Genomic DNA, 19,515 nt, shown 5'->3' with positions numbered 1-19,515 from the left:
ATCCATAGAGAGTTTGCTTTCGGGGCATCCACTCACCCGTTCATCACCATCATTCGCGCTTCCAATATGCATGTTCATGCATCTCTCTTGATCCCAGCAGCTAGCCTTGAGCCAACTGTGAAGCCTCTTCCTTGTGCGCCTCCACGACCTCGATGTTCCATATGCTGACTGGTTGCTCAGTAGCTCCGCGCTCGGGCGAGTGTGGTGGCCATCGAGTTTGGTTCTCCTCCCGCAGCAAGTCAATCTTATCGACTGCTTCTTTGAGATGATCGAGCTTCGTGGAGCTGTGAATGGCGTAGCCTTCCTTCGAGAGATGTCTGGCCAATTCGGTCTGGTGGTCATCCAAGAGCGATGTGTTGGGAACAACGATGATGGGCACAGCTAATTTCCATGCATCGAGGATAGTTCCGGTACCTTTGTTTATCATCAAAACCATCAAACTTTTCGGATGTAGCTGACCAAGTACATACCTGCGTGGGAAACGATGAGGCCAATGCCTCTCTTTCCTTCGACTGGTATGCAGAGCGTCATCTCCTCTCTCATGAGGTTTTTACTGAGCCTGAACACGTCAACATTAAATTCTTGAGGACTTTGAGACCTTTTTGAGGCCAAATCAGATGTTGCCCAGTCAATATCTGGACCACATTGTATCCTCAAAGACGTGAAGCCACGCGAGGCGAGATGACCCCAGAATGCAGGCTCGAGAGCCGCACGAGTCAGATCGGGGAAGCCCACGGTGGCGCCGACCGTGACGAGACAATTCTTCTCCATTGTATAGATCAGGTTCGCATCTTTGCTTTTACTTTGTAGGCATGGAACGAAATTGGGGAGATCGATAGAATGATGAAGCTCCGACTCGACGTATGCACCGATTCCCGGTGAGAGAGCACTGGAGGATCTCGGTGAGGCGGTGGATATCCGGCTAATCTCCACTCTCCCAACTGCGTCGCCAAATTTTCGAGATTCACGCTTCTCTTGCGCGCGTCTGTCCACCCAGTACAGTCAATCCCACGTCCATCATGGCTTCGGCGTCGGCATCGCATGCTACGCGCCTATGCGTGCTCGCCTGCCGGCAGGCCCCGAGACTGCAGTCGACTCTTCCACACCCGCGACTGCAGCAATTGCAGCGAGGCTCCGTGCCAGCCGCGAGACGAGCGTTTACGGTCACAACTTCGAAATGGGACGATGCGAAACAGCCCCCAAAGCCAGAGGGCGAGGGATCGGCGCAGAAAGTCAACGAGGCAACGGAGCAGAAGGTTCAGGAGGCTGCCGAAGCCGTGCAGTCGGCAGATGCCAGCTCTGACCCTGCTACCTCGACCCCCTTCGCAACCGCAGCCCCCGAATCTGGCAACATTGAGCTCTTCGGAGAGCAGGTCATGGACGCCACGGCCAAGGAGCACGGATATGCCACTTGGGACGCATTCGTGGAGGGAGAGTCGGAGAAGGGCCCTGAGCTGCCTGCACGCCAGAGAGAGTTCGATAAGGACTTTATGGCCATTGTGGAGCCCAGGCCGGACCGAAAATCGTTCTGGTTCGAGCAGGATGACCCTGAACCTGATACGAGGGAGTTTGACGAGTTTGACGAGGACGACATGACGGTCATGGCACATGCAAAGTTGCAGGAGGTTCAGGAGATGAGGCACTACCAGCGCCTTGCGATCTGGGAGCTGCCCCTGCTCTCGAGTAAGATACATGCACCACTATGTGTAATTGGGCCATGTACTGATTGCTTCTAGAACTCGCAAAGCCCTTTGAGCCTCCGACGAGCAAGCAACCCCTACGCTGGCGATACACCACCTACATGGGCGACAACCACCCAGCCGAGAAAAAGGTCGTTGTGCAATTCGCGCCCGACGACCTCGGCCTCACAAAGGTCCAAACCGACAAGGTTAAGAAGCTGTGCGGCGTTCGCTACAACCCCGAGACCGAGGTTGTCAGGATGAGCTGCGAGAGCTACCAGAACCAAGCGCAGAACAAGCACTTCCTCGCCGAGCAGATTGACAAGATCATCGCAGAGGCCAAGAACGGCAAGGACACGTTTGAAGACATTCCTCTCGACACGAGGCACCACAAATCGACCAGCACCAAGGCGCGCTTCCCCAAGGAGTGGCTCATGACCGAGCAAAGGCAGAAGACACTCGAGGAGGAGAGGAAGAGGTTCTTCCAGATCGAGGCGCAAAGGGAGGAGACACATCAGGTCGTGGACGGCAAGATTGCGATTGAGAACCATCTCATGGGGAAGCTAAGGCAGGACCAGGCCAGGGAGCAGTCTTTCGCCCCGGTGCGTGCGGCGGCACCGCTGCGGAGATCTCTTGGACCCAAGGACAGGGCGAACAGGACATAGATGCGCGCGGAGCCCGTGGAGAGCTCCCCTTTCGCGCCACGCAAAGTGTACACTATTGTTCGAGTAAGCATGGGTGGAGAACGTGTGCTCCAAGATGTGCTTGGGGCCTTCTGTTGTAATTACTATAGCCCAAGGTACCGAAAAGTATACATTCCGTCTCTTGTGAATAGTACCGACTTGTCGGGCTTCGGAGGCTCAGCTTCAAGAATTCGTCCATGTCCGCCGGCCGGATGAAATGTCGATCCCGCGCCACGTCTGAGTGAGTAAGTTCGCAAAGGGTACGTAGCTCGCATACCTGGACTAAACGAGACATGAGACCCTTGCTCGTTGCAGGCCTCGGCCATCTTGGCTCTGGACCCCAGCATGAGGTGCCATAATTGTTTAATTAGTCTTTTTGACTTTCGCCTCCGCACTGTCACGCTGCTTGGAGAACGAAGCTGGGCCGAGGCGCCGTCCTAAAATTGCGGGGACAGCACTCCGGGCCTCCATGACGAGCTTCACCTATTCATTCATCATCTTCTTTTCACGTCTGAGAGACTGTACACCTGCGACATTCCTAATCTCCCTTTCCAATTGGTTTGAGCACTGTATTATCTCCTCCTTTTCTGTTCTTAACTAGCAATCCTGCGACCGGCGGGGCAACACGACGCAGCCTTTGGCACAGCTACATCTGACGACAGGAAGCTCTCGTGACGACATTCACCACTGGGATAGCTTGGCACACCACCTCAAAGCATCAGACACCATGGCATCGCCAACCGGCACAGATCTTCTCATCCCTTTTCAGGAGGCTGCCATCGAGGACATACAGCCTACGTATGACAGACTTCGGGCATCGTACCGTTCAGGAAAGACGAAGAACATTCAGTTCCGTCTCCAGCAGTTGCGCAAGCTCTACTGGGGCCTCACGGATGTCGAATCCGTCATATTTCAGAGTCTCTGGAAGGATCTCCACAAGTGCCATCACGAGGCTGTCCTGACCGAGGTGGACTGGTGCAAAAATGAGATCCTCTTCTTCATCAAGAACCTGGAGAAGTTTGCCAAGGATCAGCCCATTGACAATGTCCCGGCCACCTTCTGGGCCATGAAGCACCGCATCCGCTCGGAGCCTTACGGAACCGTACTTGTCATAGGAGCCTTCAACTACCCGTTCATGCTATCCGTCCTCCCCATGCTGGGCGCCATTGCCGCTGGCAACACTGTGATCGTGAAGCCCTCCGAGCACGCGCCTCACACTGCCATGGCCATCAAGAAGCTCTTGGAGTGTGTCGACCCGGACTGCTATGCCGTCCTCAACGGCGCGCTCCCCGTTTCCCAGGCTGTTCTGGACCTCAAGTTCGACAAGATCGCCTTCACCGGCTCCCGTGCTGTGGGCACCATTGTCGCCAAGAAGGCGGCCGAGACCTTGACGCCTGTTCTGCTGGAGCTTGGAGGCCAGAACCCCGGCTTCGTCACCAAGAATGCAGACGTCAAGCTGGCAGCCCGCCGTCTGCTTTGGGGAAAGTGCAGCAACGCAGGCCAGGTCTGTCTCTCGCAGAACTACGCCATGGTCGAGCGCTCCGTCCTCAACCAGTTCATCGCGGAGCTGAACGCACAGTACCGCATCTTCTACCCCAGTGGCGCCCAGAAGAGCCCCGACTTCTGCCGCATCATCAACAGGCCCAGCTTCGACCGCATCAAGGGCATGCTTGATTCCACCGGCGGCAAGATTGTGATGGGTGGCCGCACGGATGCGGATGACCTCTACATTGAGCCCACTGTGGTGTTGGTCGATGATATTAACGACAGCATGATTATTCATGAGAGCTTTGGGCCCATTTGGTCCATCGTGCCGTACGATGATCTCGACAAGGCGATTGAGTTTGTCAATGAAGTCGACGCTACACCGCTGTCCATGTTTGCGTTTGGCAGCGATGCCGAGACGAAGAAGAGTATGTGCTTGCCAGGATGCAGCGGTGGGATTACAAAGACTAACATGAAGCAGTCATGGATTGTGTCTCCTCGGGCGGAGCGACCATCAACGACTCCTACACCCACGCCTCCCTGACAGTCGCCCCCTTGGGCGGCGTCGGCGCCTCCGGCCAGGGCAACTATCACGGCAAATACTCCTTCAAGGCGTTCAGCCACGAGCGGACCATCGCAAAGGTCCCCGCCTGGGTCGACAAGCTGCTGCGCGTGCGCTACATGCCGTACCAGCGCTCGGATCTGGAGCGATTCCGCAAGATGCAGGCTGGCTCGGTCAACTTTGACCGCCAGGGCAACGTCACGCGTGGTCTCGGCTACTGGATCGCTCTCGTCCTCGGCCTGGGCGGGTCGAGCGCAAAGGGCGCAGCGGTGAGGTGGGGGATCCTGCTCACGGTTGCTGTGTCCCTTGGGCTAAGGAGGAAGACGCTAGGCCTTTGAACGACCACGCGCCTTCGAAGGTTGTCGAGTTGTAGGTATAGGCGCGATGCTTGCGATGATGCGCAGCATGTACTGTAAGGACAAGTTATATCTCCTCTCTTTTGATCGATGGTGGGTAAGTTTGCTTTTGGAGTTGATCTTGGTTACTTTACTTCATGTTTCCCTAAGCCAACACTCGCTTATAGTTAGTGGCAAGGTCGCAATCAAAACTCGATTAATTTTGTTGGAGACATGTTAGCTGCTCGTGAGCAGGGCGGCCAGCCGTTGCCCAGCCTCGCCACCTAGATATAAGTCATCCTCGGCAGACTCCCTCCCCATATCGACAGCCTCCTGGTAGCCCCTTGTCACCATGTCTTCGTCCACCCGTAGCCCACTGTCCACCAGCGCCAGAATCACGCTCCTGATGCGCGCAATCTCCCTCATCGTGGCCACGTCGATGCTATCGTTCTGGCTCGAGTACACCTTGCTGCTGACGCTCTCCTCCATCTTGTTGATCCCCGCCGCGTCAGCCGCAAAGTCCACCTCAATGTGCTTGCTGATCCAGATGTAGCCATTCACGCCGAGGAGCACGTCAACCATGCCACCGGCGTTGGCCGTCTCCAACGTCCACAGCTGCCTCTTGGATCGGACCACACCGCCCCCGCCACCCGTGCCGCTGACGGCGACAAACACACCGTTCCTCAGCTTGCCGTACTTCAAGCTGCGCGTGTGCAGGCTGGCTGCGCCGTCCTGGTGGAGCTGCTGCACCTCTGCGACCACCAAGTCGCCTTCTGAGAAGAAACTCCGGATCTGCAGCTCGTCCGTCTCTGTCCTCTTGCGCAGGATGCCGCCTGGCAGGTTGATGGCCGAGATCTGAAGGATGGCGAGTTGAGAGGCGGCAACATCGACACGCCAGCGCTTAGCCTGCACCTCGACGATGCGACCGACGACAAGGTCACCAATCTCGGGGGTATATCGAGCTCTGAGAGGGCGGACTGAGAGCAGTTTGTTGGTTTTGGTTAGTGTGCCAGCCAAGGAGGATGTGATGTTCGTCGTCTCTGCAGGGATATATGTTCCGTGACCACTGCATTCGGTTAGTGAATGCTCTATAGAGACGAAAGAGTGCGTCTGAGGAAACGTACCGCATCCATTGCGCATTGTCGGTGATGACCGTGCCGGGGGTGAGAATCTCATCGATGAGGTCGGCATGGTCTGGCTGGCCACGCTTCGACGCACGCATGCGAATGTCGCCCTGAACATCGGCGCCGCCATCAGACTCCGAATCTGAGTCTTGCGCAGCTGTAGGCAGCCTTGGCGGCGCCGCGGGTTGTGGCTTGTGGATTGTGATTGGCATGGTGTTGTCGGTTTGTATGTGAAGAGTTTGCACACCCTGCGGTTGCGCGAGAGAGGACTTTGGCGAACGTTCCAGCAGGATGAACAAGTGCGTGCAACTCTGGTCGACTTGAAGGCGCCCCTATTTCTGAAGATCTGGTGCTGGCTGATTGAGCAAAAATGTATGAATTTTGAGGTTTGAGGTTGATAAACTGGGCCGGCGCAATGTACAATGAATGAATTCCTGTCACTAATCATGAGCGACCTCGACAACACCTTTACACAATTATCCCAATGCGTGCTACAAAAATAGCTCGCACGAATATTTCACAAGAAAAACGAAGCAAAAGATTCATTCTTTATTGTTTCGCCAGTGCGTAGACGCAACCGCTCAATATCAGCTACCAGTTGAGTACAGCATGGCGTTTCGACAGTGGAACACACGTAGGCGAGATGATATGATTGAGGTACGAGCCGCAGTATTACACGCACAGCGCTCGAGTATCGTCACCAGCTCTCCACTACCAGGTAATTTGCAGGGCCACTTTCGAGATATATGCCCCCGTTGATAGTATTGTTTGTACAGCGCCTCTTGAAGAAGCAAGATCAACACGCCCTCGCAAATGCTTGTCCTTCAAACGCCGGAATTGAATCTTGTACAGCCGGAAAGCTCGACTTTCCCTTCTTTATACACACGTCGGAGATTTCCAAAGCCTTATTCACAATCGATTGAGGCAAGCTCGAAGCTCTTGGCCAGACGACAGATTGCGGCATTCGGCCTTATTCATTTCGACAGAGTCCACATATCGTCGATCGCTCGTGTTAATTCCGTGGTCGCTCATTTTGTCGCTCGCCAAAGGCCCATGAAGAAAAAGGTAGCGGATATGCCGACTATACCCGCTTTGCGGCTCCTCATACCAAACATGGACTTGCTCTGTAGGACCTTGGCCTCTTGCTGTTGAAGCTGCGACATGCCCGAGAAGTAGCTGTAGGCACCGAGACCCATGAAGACACCACTCCCTAGTTATTGTTAGATCACTCGCGTTCAGGGAGGGTCACGGAAGTCGACTTGCCAACAATCTTGCATCCAAGACAGTCGTCGCCCCGATCTCGCTTAAGAACATCATTGAATTTCTCAGGCTGCTCTAGCGAGTGCAGCGTTGGTATCTTGTCCCCAGCCATGTTGCGCAGCAGCTTTCTCGAGGCGTTCAATGGGTTGAGGCCTGCGGACGGATTTGCGATCGTCGGGATTCAGAGTCCACCGGGACGAGAGCCTGAGCTCCAAGATGCGCGAGCAGATTAGTCATCTGCACTAACATTTGATTCCGTCATGAGCCCCATCAACAGCCATGCAGCTCGATTTAGGTGGTGTCGCGTTTCTACTTCCAGGTGCATGTGGGATGGGCACGCATCGACAACGACAAACGCCTCGACAGGCGGCGCGCAACATCATGAACGGCGTCATTGAAGCGGTGCATATCTACGACGATAACCGGTGCGTACTGAACAAAAAAAAAAAAAAAAAAATCCGAAAAAGAACTCACACGCGGTAGCAACCCAATCCTTTCCCACACCTACGCTGGCAGGCCCCTCTCCGCGACACAGCTTCTCCCACTCTACCTCGAGCACCAAGCCCCGAGACCGAACCTGATCTACCTCCCCAATACGAATCCGCCGACACTGGTGTTTAGTCTGACTCATGCGAATCAACTTTATCTGGCCACGTCATCTGCCGAAATCGAACCATTGCTGGTCCTTGAATTCCTGCACCGAGTAATAGATGCCCTCGAGGACTTTGTTGGCGCGCCGCTCCTGGCAATCAAGATTGAACAAAACTATGATATCGTGGCCCAGCTCCTCACAGAAATGTGCGATGCGGGGATGATCAGCACCACAGAGCCGAATGCCTTGAGAGAAGTTGTAGTGGTGGAAGGGTGGATGGGCAAGCTACTGGGCAGCATCAACCTGCCAGGGTAAGACAGAGTCACAATCAGATCTCCTTAAGCCAACAGCTGACGTACGATAGAAGCAGCTCATCGAACCCAAACCTTCCAGCGACCGCAATGTCCTCGCTGAGTTCAGCGCAGGCGCCAGCATTACCGTGGCGCAGGTCCAACGTGCGGCACACGTCAAACGAGATGTATGCAGACATTATCGAGACTCTATCGGTGACACTGGCGCCTTCAGGGAGACCTCTGGCCGCTTTCGCGAATGGAAGCATTGCGTTCACATCCAAAGTGTCAGGCGTGCCCGACATCACCCTTTCGCTCAATAGTCCTTCCGGGAAACATAACATTGGGGGGATCATGGAGCTACCAGTCTTCCATCCGTGCGTGCGATTGAACAGATGGAGAGAGAGACCAGGGGAGCTCAGCTTCATTCCACCGGACGGCCGATTCATACTTGCGGGCTACGAGGTGGACTTGCTGCCCTTTACCAGCGGCAAGACCGGCAACATCAGTGCGAACAACTTGAAACTGCCTGTGTCTCTGGAGGTCAAGACAGGAATGGGTCCCACTGGTGCCGAATTCGAAGTTCGGTTACAGGCCAACATGATTCCTGGGACTACCGGCGGTGGCACAGGGCGACTTGGGGGATCACATCCTGGCACACAGGCTTCGCCTTCTATCGAGGACTTGGCAGTGACAGTACCGCTCCCGGCAGAAGTCAGGAATCTCTCGGACATTCGGCCGAGCAAAGGCGATGCCAGCTTCAACCCGGGCGACAAGGTGCTGGAGTGGCACATCCCGTCCAAGGCGATCTCGGAACCAACGTCATATTTTGGATTGCGCTGCACTGTTGTTGGAACTCTCGCGGCTGAGAATGATGATGCGATTGATGATGATGCTAGCACCATGGCCTTCCACAAGGACTTCTCCTACAATGAGCCGTACCAAAGTGAGCCAGCCGTCAGTGGCGGGAACACTGAGAAACCCGCTGTGAACGATGACAAGGACGCGAAAAAGGTCGCCCAGAACAAAATCCTCATGCCAAGCTCGGCATCTGTGTCCTTCTCAGTGAAGGGATGGCTGGCGAGTGGCTTAAAGGTGGAGAGTATCATGCTCGACACGAGGAAGAGTAAGGGGTTAGGTGAGGGGATCAAACCATATAAAGGTGTCAAATACTTGACAGTGAGCAAAGGTGGCGTCGAGATACGATGCTAGCATTTTCACTCATATCTGCAAAATATTTGAATAATCTATTGAAAGACAGTCTGTGACTTTGTAAACCGTAGGCCGCGGATAAAGACTTCATTCACAGCGTGGGGAAAGCGCGTTCGGGCACAGGGATCTCCTGCACGGACCCCCGCAGACGTCAGTCATCGTGCAGCTTTCCCCGGACCGGGACTCAGGTCCTCAACCACCCCCTACAATCACACAGCTACTTGCACAATCGACCTGGAGGACGGACTGGGCAGCATGAAGGAGCCTGCGTCGGAATCGTTGCCTTAGCCTTGTTTACAATACAGGCTTTAACGGCCATGAAGCACATCGCGCCTCGCGCGGCGCGGCGCGGTCGGTGCGTCCAACCTCGGCTTTCATCGCCCTGCTCTCTACGAAGCTGCCCAGCCAGCCAGAGCAGACACAACTCCAGCCAGGCGAGGAGGCCCAAGACGGCCATCTTTTTCCCCGGTAGGACAGCTCACTTGCGACAATCGGGGCGGTTACTGACAATTTCAAAGGCCAAGGAGTCCAGCGCGTTGGCATGCTTACGCCGTGGCTCGAAGCCTTTCCACGAACCGCAAACGAGACCATTGAAGAGATCAATCATCATGTCGGCTATGATCTCGCATCCATCATTCAGAATGGATCCTCGCGCCAGCTCACACTCACCAACCATGCGCAGCCGGCTATCATGGCCACGTCGATCCTCATTCTACGCGTCCTCGAAAGGGAGTTCAACTTTACGGTGGCGGACAACTTTGACTACACCCTGGGCCACTCCCTTGGAGAGTTCGCGGCTTTGGTAGCAGGAGGATACATTGCCTTTGAGGACAGCATCTACCTCGTCAAACAGCGTGCCGAGGCCATGAGCGAAGCTACACGGCGGGTCATTAAGGACCACGGAGGCGAATATGGCATGGTCGCCATTGTCACGGAGCCAGAGTACCTGGAGCCTCTCATCAAGGTCATCTACGGGTTCGTCGGGCACTCCAGCGCGGGGAACAAGGGCGAGAGCAGTGAAAGCGTTCCACCCATCGAGCAGGTCCTCATTGCGAACATCAACAGCAAGAACCAGATCGTTCTGAGCGGGTGTATCGAGAGGATTAAGACTCTGGTGGCCCACGTGAGGCAGTTCCTGGGTCATGACCCACGAGCGGTGCGTCTGCACAGTGATTCGCCGTTCCACAGCCCCATCATGAAGCCTGCGGTAGCCGTTGTGCGGAACCTGTTGAACCAGACGAGTCGAGTGCCAGGCCGGGAATCGGATGACATGGTCACCTTCCCAGGTCGCATACCCTGCGTGAGCAACGTGACCGGGAGGCCGTTCCGCGACAAGGACAATCTGAAGGACCTCGTGTCAAGGAGTTGTCTCGAAACCGTGCGTTGGTGGGACAGCATCAAATACCTTGACCAAGAAGAGAGGGTCAGGCGCTGGGTCGGCATCGGGCCTGGCAAGGTAGGGAGGAACCTTGTTGGAAAAGAGGTTGGCATGCGTGGCAAAGACATGGTGAAAGGAGGCGGTGTGTGGGCGATTACCGACCCTGCCGAGATTGAGGATGTGCTCCGCGGGCTCGAAGACACGAACAACGTTATGGATGAGGAGGATGAGGTTCTCTTCAGTGATTGATGGTTGTATTATGACTGGTAGACAGTTCAGGGGCTGACCCTGGGCGGCTTTCACAATTGCGAGCGGCAGAGAGCACTCACAATACCTATGATACCATGCTACCTGTACCAATAAAATCCACTAGGTCATCCGTTTCTTTCGTGTCAATAGTTGGAAGCTGACGAGGATTTGTATTCAAAAATCGACATCCTCGAGTGAATACGAATTTCCTGGTCACTCCCGCAAATGAGTGGCGGGGCATCCCTGAGCTCGGGATCGCCAGTCTCCCAGCTCTCCGAAGTTCCAACGTCGCCCATCCTCAGCAACAATTCCCCGACATCATCTTGCCATGACCACGGCAATACCTTCTATCGCCTGCCTAGGCATCATAGGGCGCAATGTGAATGCAGCCGCCCACCGTACGCGACATCCAGCTAACATATTGGACAGAACAACCCCCTCCACATCAGCATCTTCCCTTCCTACGATCCTCAGTCCAACACCTTCGCACCGTTACGAACACCTCTCGAATTTTCCCTTCTGCTATCCTCGTCTATTGACATTTTCGATCTCCGCACCAAGCACAACGCCATCAACAACACGCCGCTCGCCACAGGCGACTATGGCCTTCTCCACGCCATCGACGACCGCCTCGCGGCGTATGGCTTTGAGACGAACACGGGTGTCCGCATGGTCTGTGTAGTGGACATGCGCGGGCGACGAGCGGCGGTTGGGTCGAGCAGTGTGCGCTCGGGTCTACGAGATGCGGAGATGAAGCCCGTGTTCCGGGCGATGCAGAGCGCTTACGTGCGGTTGCTGCAGAACCCCTTCTTTGCACCGGATGAGCATCTGGGCCCTGTGGGTGGCCATGGCGGACGGCGCATCACGAGTCGAAAGTTTGGAGAAGATATGAAGAGGATAGGCGAAGGCTGGACGCCAGGAGTCACGAATCTATGAGCATTGTGGGGGGTGGCAAGGTGTCTGGCGTTCCAAGAGGGTATATCCATCGATTTTTTGACACGGTCTATTTGCACAAAGATTTATGCCTTCTCGCTCTGTTCCTGCTGTCGTTTCAGATCTTCTACTCGCCACCGCGAGAGACCTGCTGGCTCCTCAATGTCGACGCTTCGTCCCATGCCCTCGCCCACACTGGGCTTGGTCATGCTCTCGATCCCCCTTTTGGGCGACGAGAGCTGCCCACCTTCCCAGTGGCGCGCCTCGACGGGCAAGGGCTGCCACCAGTCGCCGGTGCGTGCATGCCATTGCGCACCGCACAGCTCCCAAAGGCGCGAGGTGGCTCGCTTGTAGGCGAATCGTTCATCCTCGCCCGTGAAAGCACTCGTGTTACCAAAGTCCACCGGCGTCTTCTGCGAACTAGAGTCAGAGTCCTGGTCTGGATCGTACTGAGAAGTCGTCGATGGTGTGTCGTAGTAGGAGACGTTGGGCCTGAAGGGTGAGGTTGTGTCCTGATAGACTTCGGCGATTGTCTCAGAATAGGTAGCATCCTCGTCCGATATTTTGCCGTCAGCATCCTTCTTTGCTAGCCGCCTCCTCTCGGGGAAAAACAAGTTGTCCGGCGGCTGTTCCGCTCGAACAACTAGTTTACAACGTGCCTCATATAGCGCGTCCAACAGCGTAATGAAGCGCCGGGCCTCGTTCTTTTGGAGAATTGTAAGAACAGGGACACGGTCGATGATGAAGGTGTGGTATGTAGACGCCATGGTGATGTAGTCCGCCGGCCCAAAGGACTCGACCAGGTCACTGAAGCTCCAGAAGACGCACCCATTGAAGTGCATGGGTGTGTTGACTCTGCGTCCGTACACCACGACTGAGGAAGGTTCCCACGGGATTTCTTCCCCTGGCTGCACGCCGACAGCCCCTTTGATACACCGATCCCAGCTCTCGGCCTCTTCTCCGCTTGCCAGGAAGAAGTGTCGAGGCTTCTTTCTGCTTGCGATATCTTCTTCGGGGGCTTGGGATTCACTGGGTGTACCGATCTCGTTTACGCTTGGTGGCTGTGCAGCATCTTCGCCATCAGGTTTGGCCAGAATTTCGTCTTCCTCCCTCCTCCGCCAGTCCCGTGCCCCCTCCATTTGCCAGAAGTCGCAACGCGCCTTGAGAACTTCCAAGAAGTTGCCGAAATCGCTACTGGAACCAAACAGCTCGCCCTTTGGCCGAGCTGAGTCCCCAAAGATTCTGCGGATGAGGCCTCGACTGGGGGCTGGCGTGTAGTCCGCCCCAGTGGCCTTTTGTAGTTCCTCGGGCATACGGTTCGAGGATGCGATCAGAACACCACCAAGCTGGAAAAAAGCGATGAAAAGGTGACTGAGTATCTTGCTTGCTGCTCGGTCTGGCAACTGGAACTCGTCCAGGAATAGGATCGGAGATTCGTCGACGAGCTTCTTCGCCATCCACAGTAACGAGTATTCCACTCCGTCTTCGTCCACTGGTGTCATTTTCCGGTGACTATCGAGTTGCGAAAAGGTATACAGCATGAAGGTGTTGAAATGCCATCGTCGCTTTTTCTCGGTGGGTAGACCTTCTGCTAGCAGGTCCAGGAGCATTGATTTACCGGTCCCTACTTCGCCCGAGAGAAAGAGCCCTTTCGGCGAGTTGATCTCTATGGCTGTCTCGTGGCTGGAGAGTACCCTCGTCAACGCTGTGCTGGTCCTGCCCTCAGGCGAAGTAAGGAGGTGCGTGAAAAGAGGGTTCCTCCAGATGGAGTGGTTTCTCCTAGCCAGGACCCCAGTACCATCCTCAGGCTCGGTGAAACCAATTTGCGTGAGTTTGGCAACCTGACGTAGCCGCTCTCGATATTCCGTCTGCGGTGAGTAGTCTTTGATTCGTAGGTATATCTTGCGGAGGTGAAGCGCGAGGCGATGCTGAGCTGGGTCAGGCGCATAGACTCCCGCAGCTACAGCGGTCTGGTATTTGACGAGAGGATCCGTGATGGTCACGGCCGTCGAATAGAGGCGTCTAGCCATTGTGAACCTGTTGCGTCATCCACTTAAAGAAGTGACCTGGGCGTTGCCTCACGCAGAGTCTGGCCTGAAGTCGAGCATAATACCCTTATAAAGACTTGCATGAATCCAATGGTGCTCTGCATGTATACCCTGGCTTCTTGACCCGATGTTAGAGAACAAGGGATTGGAGAGTTCAGATCATGGCACTAATATGCGAATGGCTGCCTGCCGTCAGCTGCGCAGTGAAGTTATCGCAGGCTAGAGCTGACAGCATCGCTGGGTTCCATGTCGATGATGCGCTTTACAAGTAGCTTCGGTACGTACCCGCGGAGGGAACTTGGACGCTCAGTGTGGAGAGTGTGCAAGATGGCGAGAGCCAATCAAACGCCATTCGGTCGGGCGGTCTGTTGCTGTGCAGCAACGGTCACGTTTTCTGCCGCCGCGGATGCTTTTGTTTTTTTTGTCTGGTCGGCCGCAGCGCTTGCTACTACTGGCTGGCTGGTTGGCCTGATTAAGGTACGCCGTGGCAGGTGAATGAATGACTGCCAGATGGATCACCAAGCTAGCCATCACCATCTCAGCCAATACCTGCTCGACACACCTTCGATCTCTTTCAAGCCGCGCAGCGCTGCTCAACGAAGCCTGCATTCCGTTTGACTGCTGTCATCAGGGCCATCATTTCTTCGCCTTTGCACCATCTCTTCTTTTGTCATCAAATTCATCGCCAGATCCTTCTTCGCGAACTCTTCGTCAAATCGAGATGCCGCTGCGCATCGAATAAATCAAATACTCTCGATTGCATCTGCAACCCAAACATACCCGAACCCACTATCGCGTCATTTCCGCCATCTTCCAGCAGGTCGTTGGCGTCTTCTAGCCTCACATTATTGTTCGTCATGTTCTCCCCAACCAACAAAGATGGCGGCCCAGCCACCGCGACTCGTTCACGCCGTCGACAACGCCCTGTGAGCTCGGAACATGTTGTCGCGCAGCCCAAGGCCAAACGACAAAGGCTGCCCTTGACGGAGCAGACCTATACGAACCCAGAGGTCCGACCACTGCCGCAAAAGCATCACCGCCAATTGCGATCGCGAGAAAGCAGTGCTGCCGTTGAGTCGAAGCAGGTTTCCGAGACCTTGCCTCATCAGGAGATCGAGAACCACCGCCTCACTCCACGTCGAGAGTCTGGCGTGCGTGCGAAGAAACCCAAACATGGTGATAGAGCTGCGAATAAAGGCGATGGAAGCTTGGTTCTGGTATAACTGACGCACTTGTTGTAGCTATACCATACGTTTTGCTAACAAACACAGACAAGCACCAATGCCTACACGGTCAGCAAGCTGCCCGCTTTGCCGGACAGGATACGTTCGGACTCGAATCGTGCGTGCAATGGGTTGAGTGCTCTGGGCTTCCGATGGCTAATTGTTCATAGTTGAGCTTCAAGGTGAAATCGCCTGTGGTTTTGGCTACGCCCTCGCCCTCACCCACACCCATGCCATCGTCTGGCCTTACACATCGACATCGCAATCGCCAGAGACCTTTGCCTTCAACCTCCCTTCGAGCTCGAGACATGGCGAACCTCTTCCCGTCGGGTGCCTTGTCTCCCCATCTGCCGCCGCATCAGAGCCGGGCCTGCTTGTAGTGATGGCTGGCAGTGGGAAGATCGTCTATTGGGAATCGATCTCGAGCGCGGCAACATTTGCGTTTATCAAGAAGGAGCGCACCGGCGTTGAATCAGTCATCTCAGGTATGCCACACGGTGAAAAGGTCGATGCGATTACCAATGCGGAATCCGCTGGTTTTGTGTTGACTTTCAACACCGGCCGCCTCGCCTACCTGAATGTGCGTGATGCACACGGCCGACCATCCATTTCTGTGCAATTTCTACGATCCGCCCTTGCACCGTCCGGCAGTGGCTTCTTCGGGAGTATCCGTCACGCCTTCTCGAACTTGTCCATCCGCGGCGATGTTGCGGCCGTTCGCGCCGATCGGTCGAACAGAGTTGGAGAAAGGAACATTGTCGCATTGGGCAGCAAAGGCAAGATCCAAGCGTGGAAAATTCACCGTGGGGGTCACAATGAGCCTTTGGGAGACATCGACATGCGTGACCAGATCGTCTCGGCTCTGTACGAATCTGATCCGAAAAGTGAGGACTATTCAGCCGACTCGTTTGAAGCTCTGGATCTCGTATTCGTACCCAAGGGTCTTGAGCCAAAGTACCTGCAACTCAGTAAGCTGAGCGACGCGATGGCTTTAGACGACTCTGATGTACAACATTTGCTTCTGCTTGTTAGTTTGAGCAACAACCATTCGGCAAGATATGCATTGGTGGAGGTCATTCTCACTGCGACTGAGGGCCATACTGGTATGGTCCGCCCGCTCACGTCCTACTCCACACCGATTTCTCATGCGGATGTCGCTCGACCGACCAAACCGAGGCTCTACCTTCCGCGACCAGCGATTGTGGCTTTTGTCGTCTTTGATCGCGCTGCTGTCATCGCTTCCGTCGCGATGCAACCCGAATCCCCGGAGGCGCAACTGCAGTCGGATAGCCATATACTTCCATCATCATTTGAAGATGTTGTCGATTTCAGGGAAGATAACGCCCACGAGGTCCTGGGGTCCGGCTTCGAAGAGCTGCCCCCAGCATACGCTACCGAAGAGAACCGAAACCAGCGCCATAAGACGAAGAATCCGGCGGCAATGCTGCTTGTGCGTGGGGCTGGTGTGATTCGGCTGGTAACCACGGATATCGACAAGTTTGGGAGCGAAAAGCCGCCGACTGTCACAGCAAAGAGCAAAATGGAGCAGGCAGTGTTCTTTGGCGTGAAGCAGGAAAACCCCTTGATCTTTGATGCGCGCCAAGAGGTCTCATTTTCCAACCAGGAGCTCTGCGAAGCTGCCCTTGAAGTGAGCCGTGAGGTTCTGGGCTCCACCACAACTTTCATTGCAACTTTACCAGCCCACCTGGAAGAGAATTTGCGAGCGCGAGCCAACGCCTTGGAACGTCTTATGGACTACCTGCGTACTACCAAAGCCAAATTGAACAGGGCAACACGATGGCAACTTTTGTTTAATGCGGAGAAGATGCACGTGGCCGCCCTCCTTTGGAAACGCCAGGAGGCCTTCACCGCCGAACGGTCTGCCGATGACAAGAAGAGTGTCATCGGTTATACTGTCGAGTTCATCAACGAGAAACACAAGCACCAGCCGCGGCCCGCACTCGGTGAAGTTGACCCAGTCAGGCACTGGTTCATCAACGACATTGACCGCATGGATCTCTTCGTTGCCTGGACATATGAAGTGATCAAGGTGTTGTATCAAGGCAGTATGCTGTCCGACCAACAATTCGCTGTCATGCTTTTCGAGGCAATGCAAGTCTTGACCTGCTCCCACTCCATGGCCACAAGTTTTCGACAACACAATCTGGCCTTCTACGGACTGTCCGGTGAGGAACTTGACAATGGCATCCTAGTCCGCGGTTATGAAGGGCTGCGTGAGCCCTGGACTGGCACGTCATTCGCCGCCAACAGTGCACGGCGTCTGGCTGAGTTAGCGGCCTCTTGGTCCGAGTCGCAGCTCAGGAAGGGACGTTCTGATGCTGATTCGATAGCCAAACCCATCGACCAGAAGCTGCTGCGCAAAATCGTCGGTGCCCTGCCGGACGTGACCGACAGCATGCTCACGGCAGTCCACGAGTTTGCTCACTTCGCGGAGAGCTCAGGTCGTGCCGATCACAGACTTCAAGGTCAGGAATTCGCAAGCACCTACGACAAGGACAAGTACGAACGGCCGAGGTTACTTGCTCACGTATTCGACCTGTGGGAGGCAGCGGCGGACCTGACCAAGAAACACAGATCAATGAAGGGGTTGGCCTCGATTTTTCTCGACCATATTGTCCATCTCGAGGCTGTTCTGTCGGAAGATGGCGCCGGGGACGCAGAGAAGCAACGCGTTCAGGCTGTCATTGAGAAGAAAAAGACGGAGATCGGAGCAAACATGGCTCGATTCGGCCACAAATTTGCTTTCCCGCTGTATGACTACCTTATTGAGGAGCATGGGGCCGGAGCGGTTCTCGATTTTGAGCTGGATACCGCAGGCTTGAGATCCCAATACCTGAGATCGAAGAATGAGCTTTCCAAAATCACCTGGATCAATGACGTGCAGCAGGACAAAGATGCGGCGCACGCATATCAGACGCTCTTCAGAGTCGCCCTCGCTGCGGAGCAGCAAGTATGGAACAAGAAGGTCGAGCTTAGCCTGGCACGTTTGGCCCTTCTAGCCGACGCCGAGGCGGAGGCGGCCAAACCCGACAGTCTCATCGTACAGACCGATGCCAAGCGCCGCGCCGAGGATATCCAGATGATCAAGGAAGAGCGTGTCGCCGTGCAGATGCAGGAAATGCTCTATGAGCAAATCCTCCCGAGCACGGCGAATGCTATCGACGACGCTGCTGCACTAAATTTTGCCATGGAGGTGCATGGCAGCAACATACCTCGCAAGCAGAAAGTGCTGCGGAAGGTCTTTGAACACGGGTTGGAGAGCCTGCTGCAACACGATGTTGTCGATCCCATGACACTGATCGATCTCCTAACATTGTTTACACCAAACCCCGATCTGGACGACGAAGAATACGCAGACCCTTTCTGGATGGCTCTCCAGGTTGCAGAGTCGTCTTGCCCGGGCGACGTTGCGAATGACGCCAAGCGACTGATCTGGAGGCGCCTGTTGGTTCGGGACGATTGGGCGAAACTAAATAACACGAATCTCAAGAACGACGAGGAAGTCACCGCAAGCTTCATGGGTACCGCTCTATACTCTTGTCTGTACCAGTGCATCGCCAAACGTAAGTCCATACTATCTGATCGCTGGAACGCGACTGACAATATTGCAGACGACGCACGTGAGCCCTTCCACCCCCCGAGACCTCAGGATGTGCTGGGTGTCTTCACGGAGCAGCTTGACAGTCGTTTCGCCAAGTTCGGCGCCGACGACCAGGCCAAACTCCGCGAGGCTATGAAGCAGGAAGACAAGCTTCTCACAACGGCCATTGAGAAACATCGCCTGCCGGAGTGGTTCCGCACAGTCTTTGACGGGGCCACAACGCAGGTTCAGAATTATATCGACGACCAGACGGCAGCTGGCGCATTGATACAGGACGGCGCCGCTTAGTTACCTAGGAGCTGATATCCATGGCTTCAGAGGGAATGGCGGTCACAGGAGTTAGGTGTACGTAACGTGGCTTTTGGGAGGGATTTCCTGTATGATAGGCTCTTGTACATGGCTCGCAAGAGACTCTTGGTCGGGAAGCGATGAAGACGGTTGTACATGGCGTAGGTCTCTTTCTTACTTTATCAAAAGGATCGACGAAGGGGAGCGGGATCTCTCGCTGGACTCCCACCGAAGAAATAGCTTATCCATCTGTGCATACACCGAGGCCAGGAATTATTACATGCGGCGCGTGCCACAGCAGCAAAATGTTCGCTCAGACAGTCAGACTTGCCACTGCGAAGATGCACTCACATTACAGTGAGACGAAGATTTGCTTAAACATGATGTTCATCATTTAGTCATGTACATAACCGGTACGCCAACCACGAGTGTCCTATGTCCATTTTCCCTTGTAGCGACACTCGGGGCATCCTAAGTTTCTCCGCTCCAATGCTTTCTCGAATTCTAGATCCGTCGTGTGGGATTTGCGACGTAGATATGATCACAGCGCCC

General features: G+C 54.9%; 8 protein-coding genes across 8 annotated transcripts; 5 read left to right on the top strand and 3 right to left on the bottom strand.

Moving 5' to 3' along the window:
* Positions 1-100: 100 nt before the first annotated feature.
* On the bottom strand, positions 101-771 carry J7T54_006499 (uncharacterized protein; the record flags this gene model as incomplete). The annotated part of the gene is made up of 2 exons (XM_051502937.1): positions 101-317; positions 599-771. 2 exons carry the CDS (start codon positions 769-771, stop codon positions 101-103), a joined length of 390 nt encoding a protein of 129 aa, XP_051365310.1.
* A 248-nt stretch (positions 772-1,019) lies between these two features.
* Positions 1,020-2,344, top strand: J7T54_006498 (37S ribosomal protein-like protein; the record flags this gene model as incomplete). Its single annotated transcript, XM_051502935.1, has 2 exons — positions 1,020-1,683; positions 1,737-2,344. 2 exons carry the CDS (start codon positions 1,020-1,022, stop codon positions 2,342-2,344), a joined length of 1,272 nt encoding a protein of 423 aa, XP_051365309.1.
* Positions 2,345-3,089: 745 nt separating this feature from the next.
* On the top strand, positions 3,090-4,747 carry J7T54_006497 (Beta-apo-4'-carotenal oxygenase-like protein; the record flags this gene model as incomplete). Its single annotated transcript, XM_051502934.1, has 2 exons — positions 3,090-4,275; positions 4,329-4,747. The coding sequence occupies 2 exons, from the start codon at positions 3,090-3,092 to the stop codon at positions 4,745-4,747; spliced, it is 1,605 nt and encodes a 534-aa protein (XP_051365308.1).
* A 234-nt stretch (positions 4,748-4,981) lies between these two features.
* On the bottom strand, positions 4,982-6,080 carry J7T54_006496 (uncharacterized protein; the record flags this gene model as incomplete). Its single annotated transcript, XM_051502933.1, has 2 exons — positions 4,982-5,810; positions 5,869-6,080. 2 exons carry the CDS (start codon positions 6,078-6,080, stop codon positions 4,982-4,984), a joined length of 1,041 nt encoding a protein of 346 aa, XP_051365307.1.
* A 1,429-nt stretch (positions 6,081-7,509) lies between these two features.
* Positions 7,510-10,849, top strand: J7T54_006495 (Malonyl CoA-acyl carrier protein transacylase; the record flags this gene model as incomplete). Its single annotated transcript, XM_051502932.1, has 4 exons — positions 7,510-7,553; positions 7,645-8,031; positions 8,085-9,136; positions 9,741-10,849. The coding sequence occupies 4 exons, from the start codon at positions 7,510-7,512 to the stop codon at positions 10,847-10,849; spliced, it is 2,592 nt and encodes an 863-aa protein (XP_051365306.1).
* Positions 10,850-11,177: 328 nt separating this feature from the next.
* On the top strand, positions 11,178-11,785 carry J7T54_006494 (Trafficking protein particle complex subunit 2-like protein; the record flags this gene model as incomplete). Its single annotated transcript, XM_051502931.1, has 2 exons — positions 11,178-11,228; positions 11,279-11,785. 2 exons carry the CDS (start codon positions 11,178-11,180, stop codon positions 11,783-11,785), a joined length of 558 nt encoding a protein of 185 aa, XP_051365305.1.
* Positions 11,786-11,868: 83 nt separating this feature from the next.
* Positions 11,869-13,812, bottom strand: J7T54_006493 (ATPase family; the record flags this gene model as incomplete). The annotated part of the gene is made up of 1 exon (XM_051502930.1): positions 11,869-13,812. One exon carries the CDS (start codon positions 13,810-13,812, stop codon positions 11,869-11,871), a length of 1,944 nt encoding a protein of 647 aa, XP_051365304.1.
* Positions 13,813-14,709: 897 nt separating this feature from the next.
* Positions 14,710-18,963, top strand: J7T54_006492 (Nucleoporin-like protein; the record flags this gene model as incomplete). Its single annotated transcript, XM_051502929.1, has 4 exons — positions 14,710-14,756; positions 15,107-15,171; positions 15,224-18,637; positions 18,686-18,963. 4 exons carry the CDS (start codon positions 14,710-14,712, stop codon positions 18,961-18,963), a joined length of 3,804 nt encoding a protein of 1,267 aa, XP_051365303.1.
* Between the last annotated feature and the right edge of the window lie 552 nt (positions 18,964-19,515).

The sequence above is a fragment of the Emericellopsis cladophorae genome (assembly GCF_022114955.1).
Source record: "Emericellopsis cladophorae strain MUM 19.33 chromosome Unknown NODE_4_length_1054762_cov_117_872525, whole genome shotgun sequence".
Lineage (NCBI taxonomy): Eukaryota > Fungi > Ascomycota > Sordariomycetes > Hypocreales > Bionectriaceae > Emericellopsis > Emericellopsis cladophorae.
The sequence above is the reverse complement of the archived record's forward strand: the minus strand, read 5'-3'. Positions and strand labels throughout refer to the sequence as shown.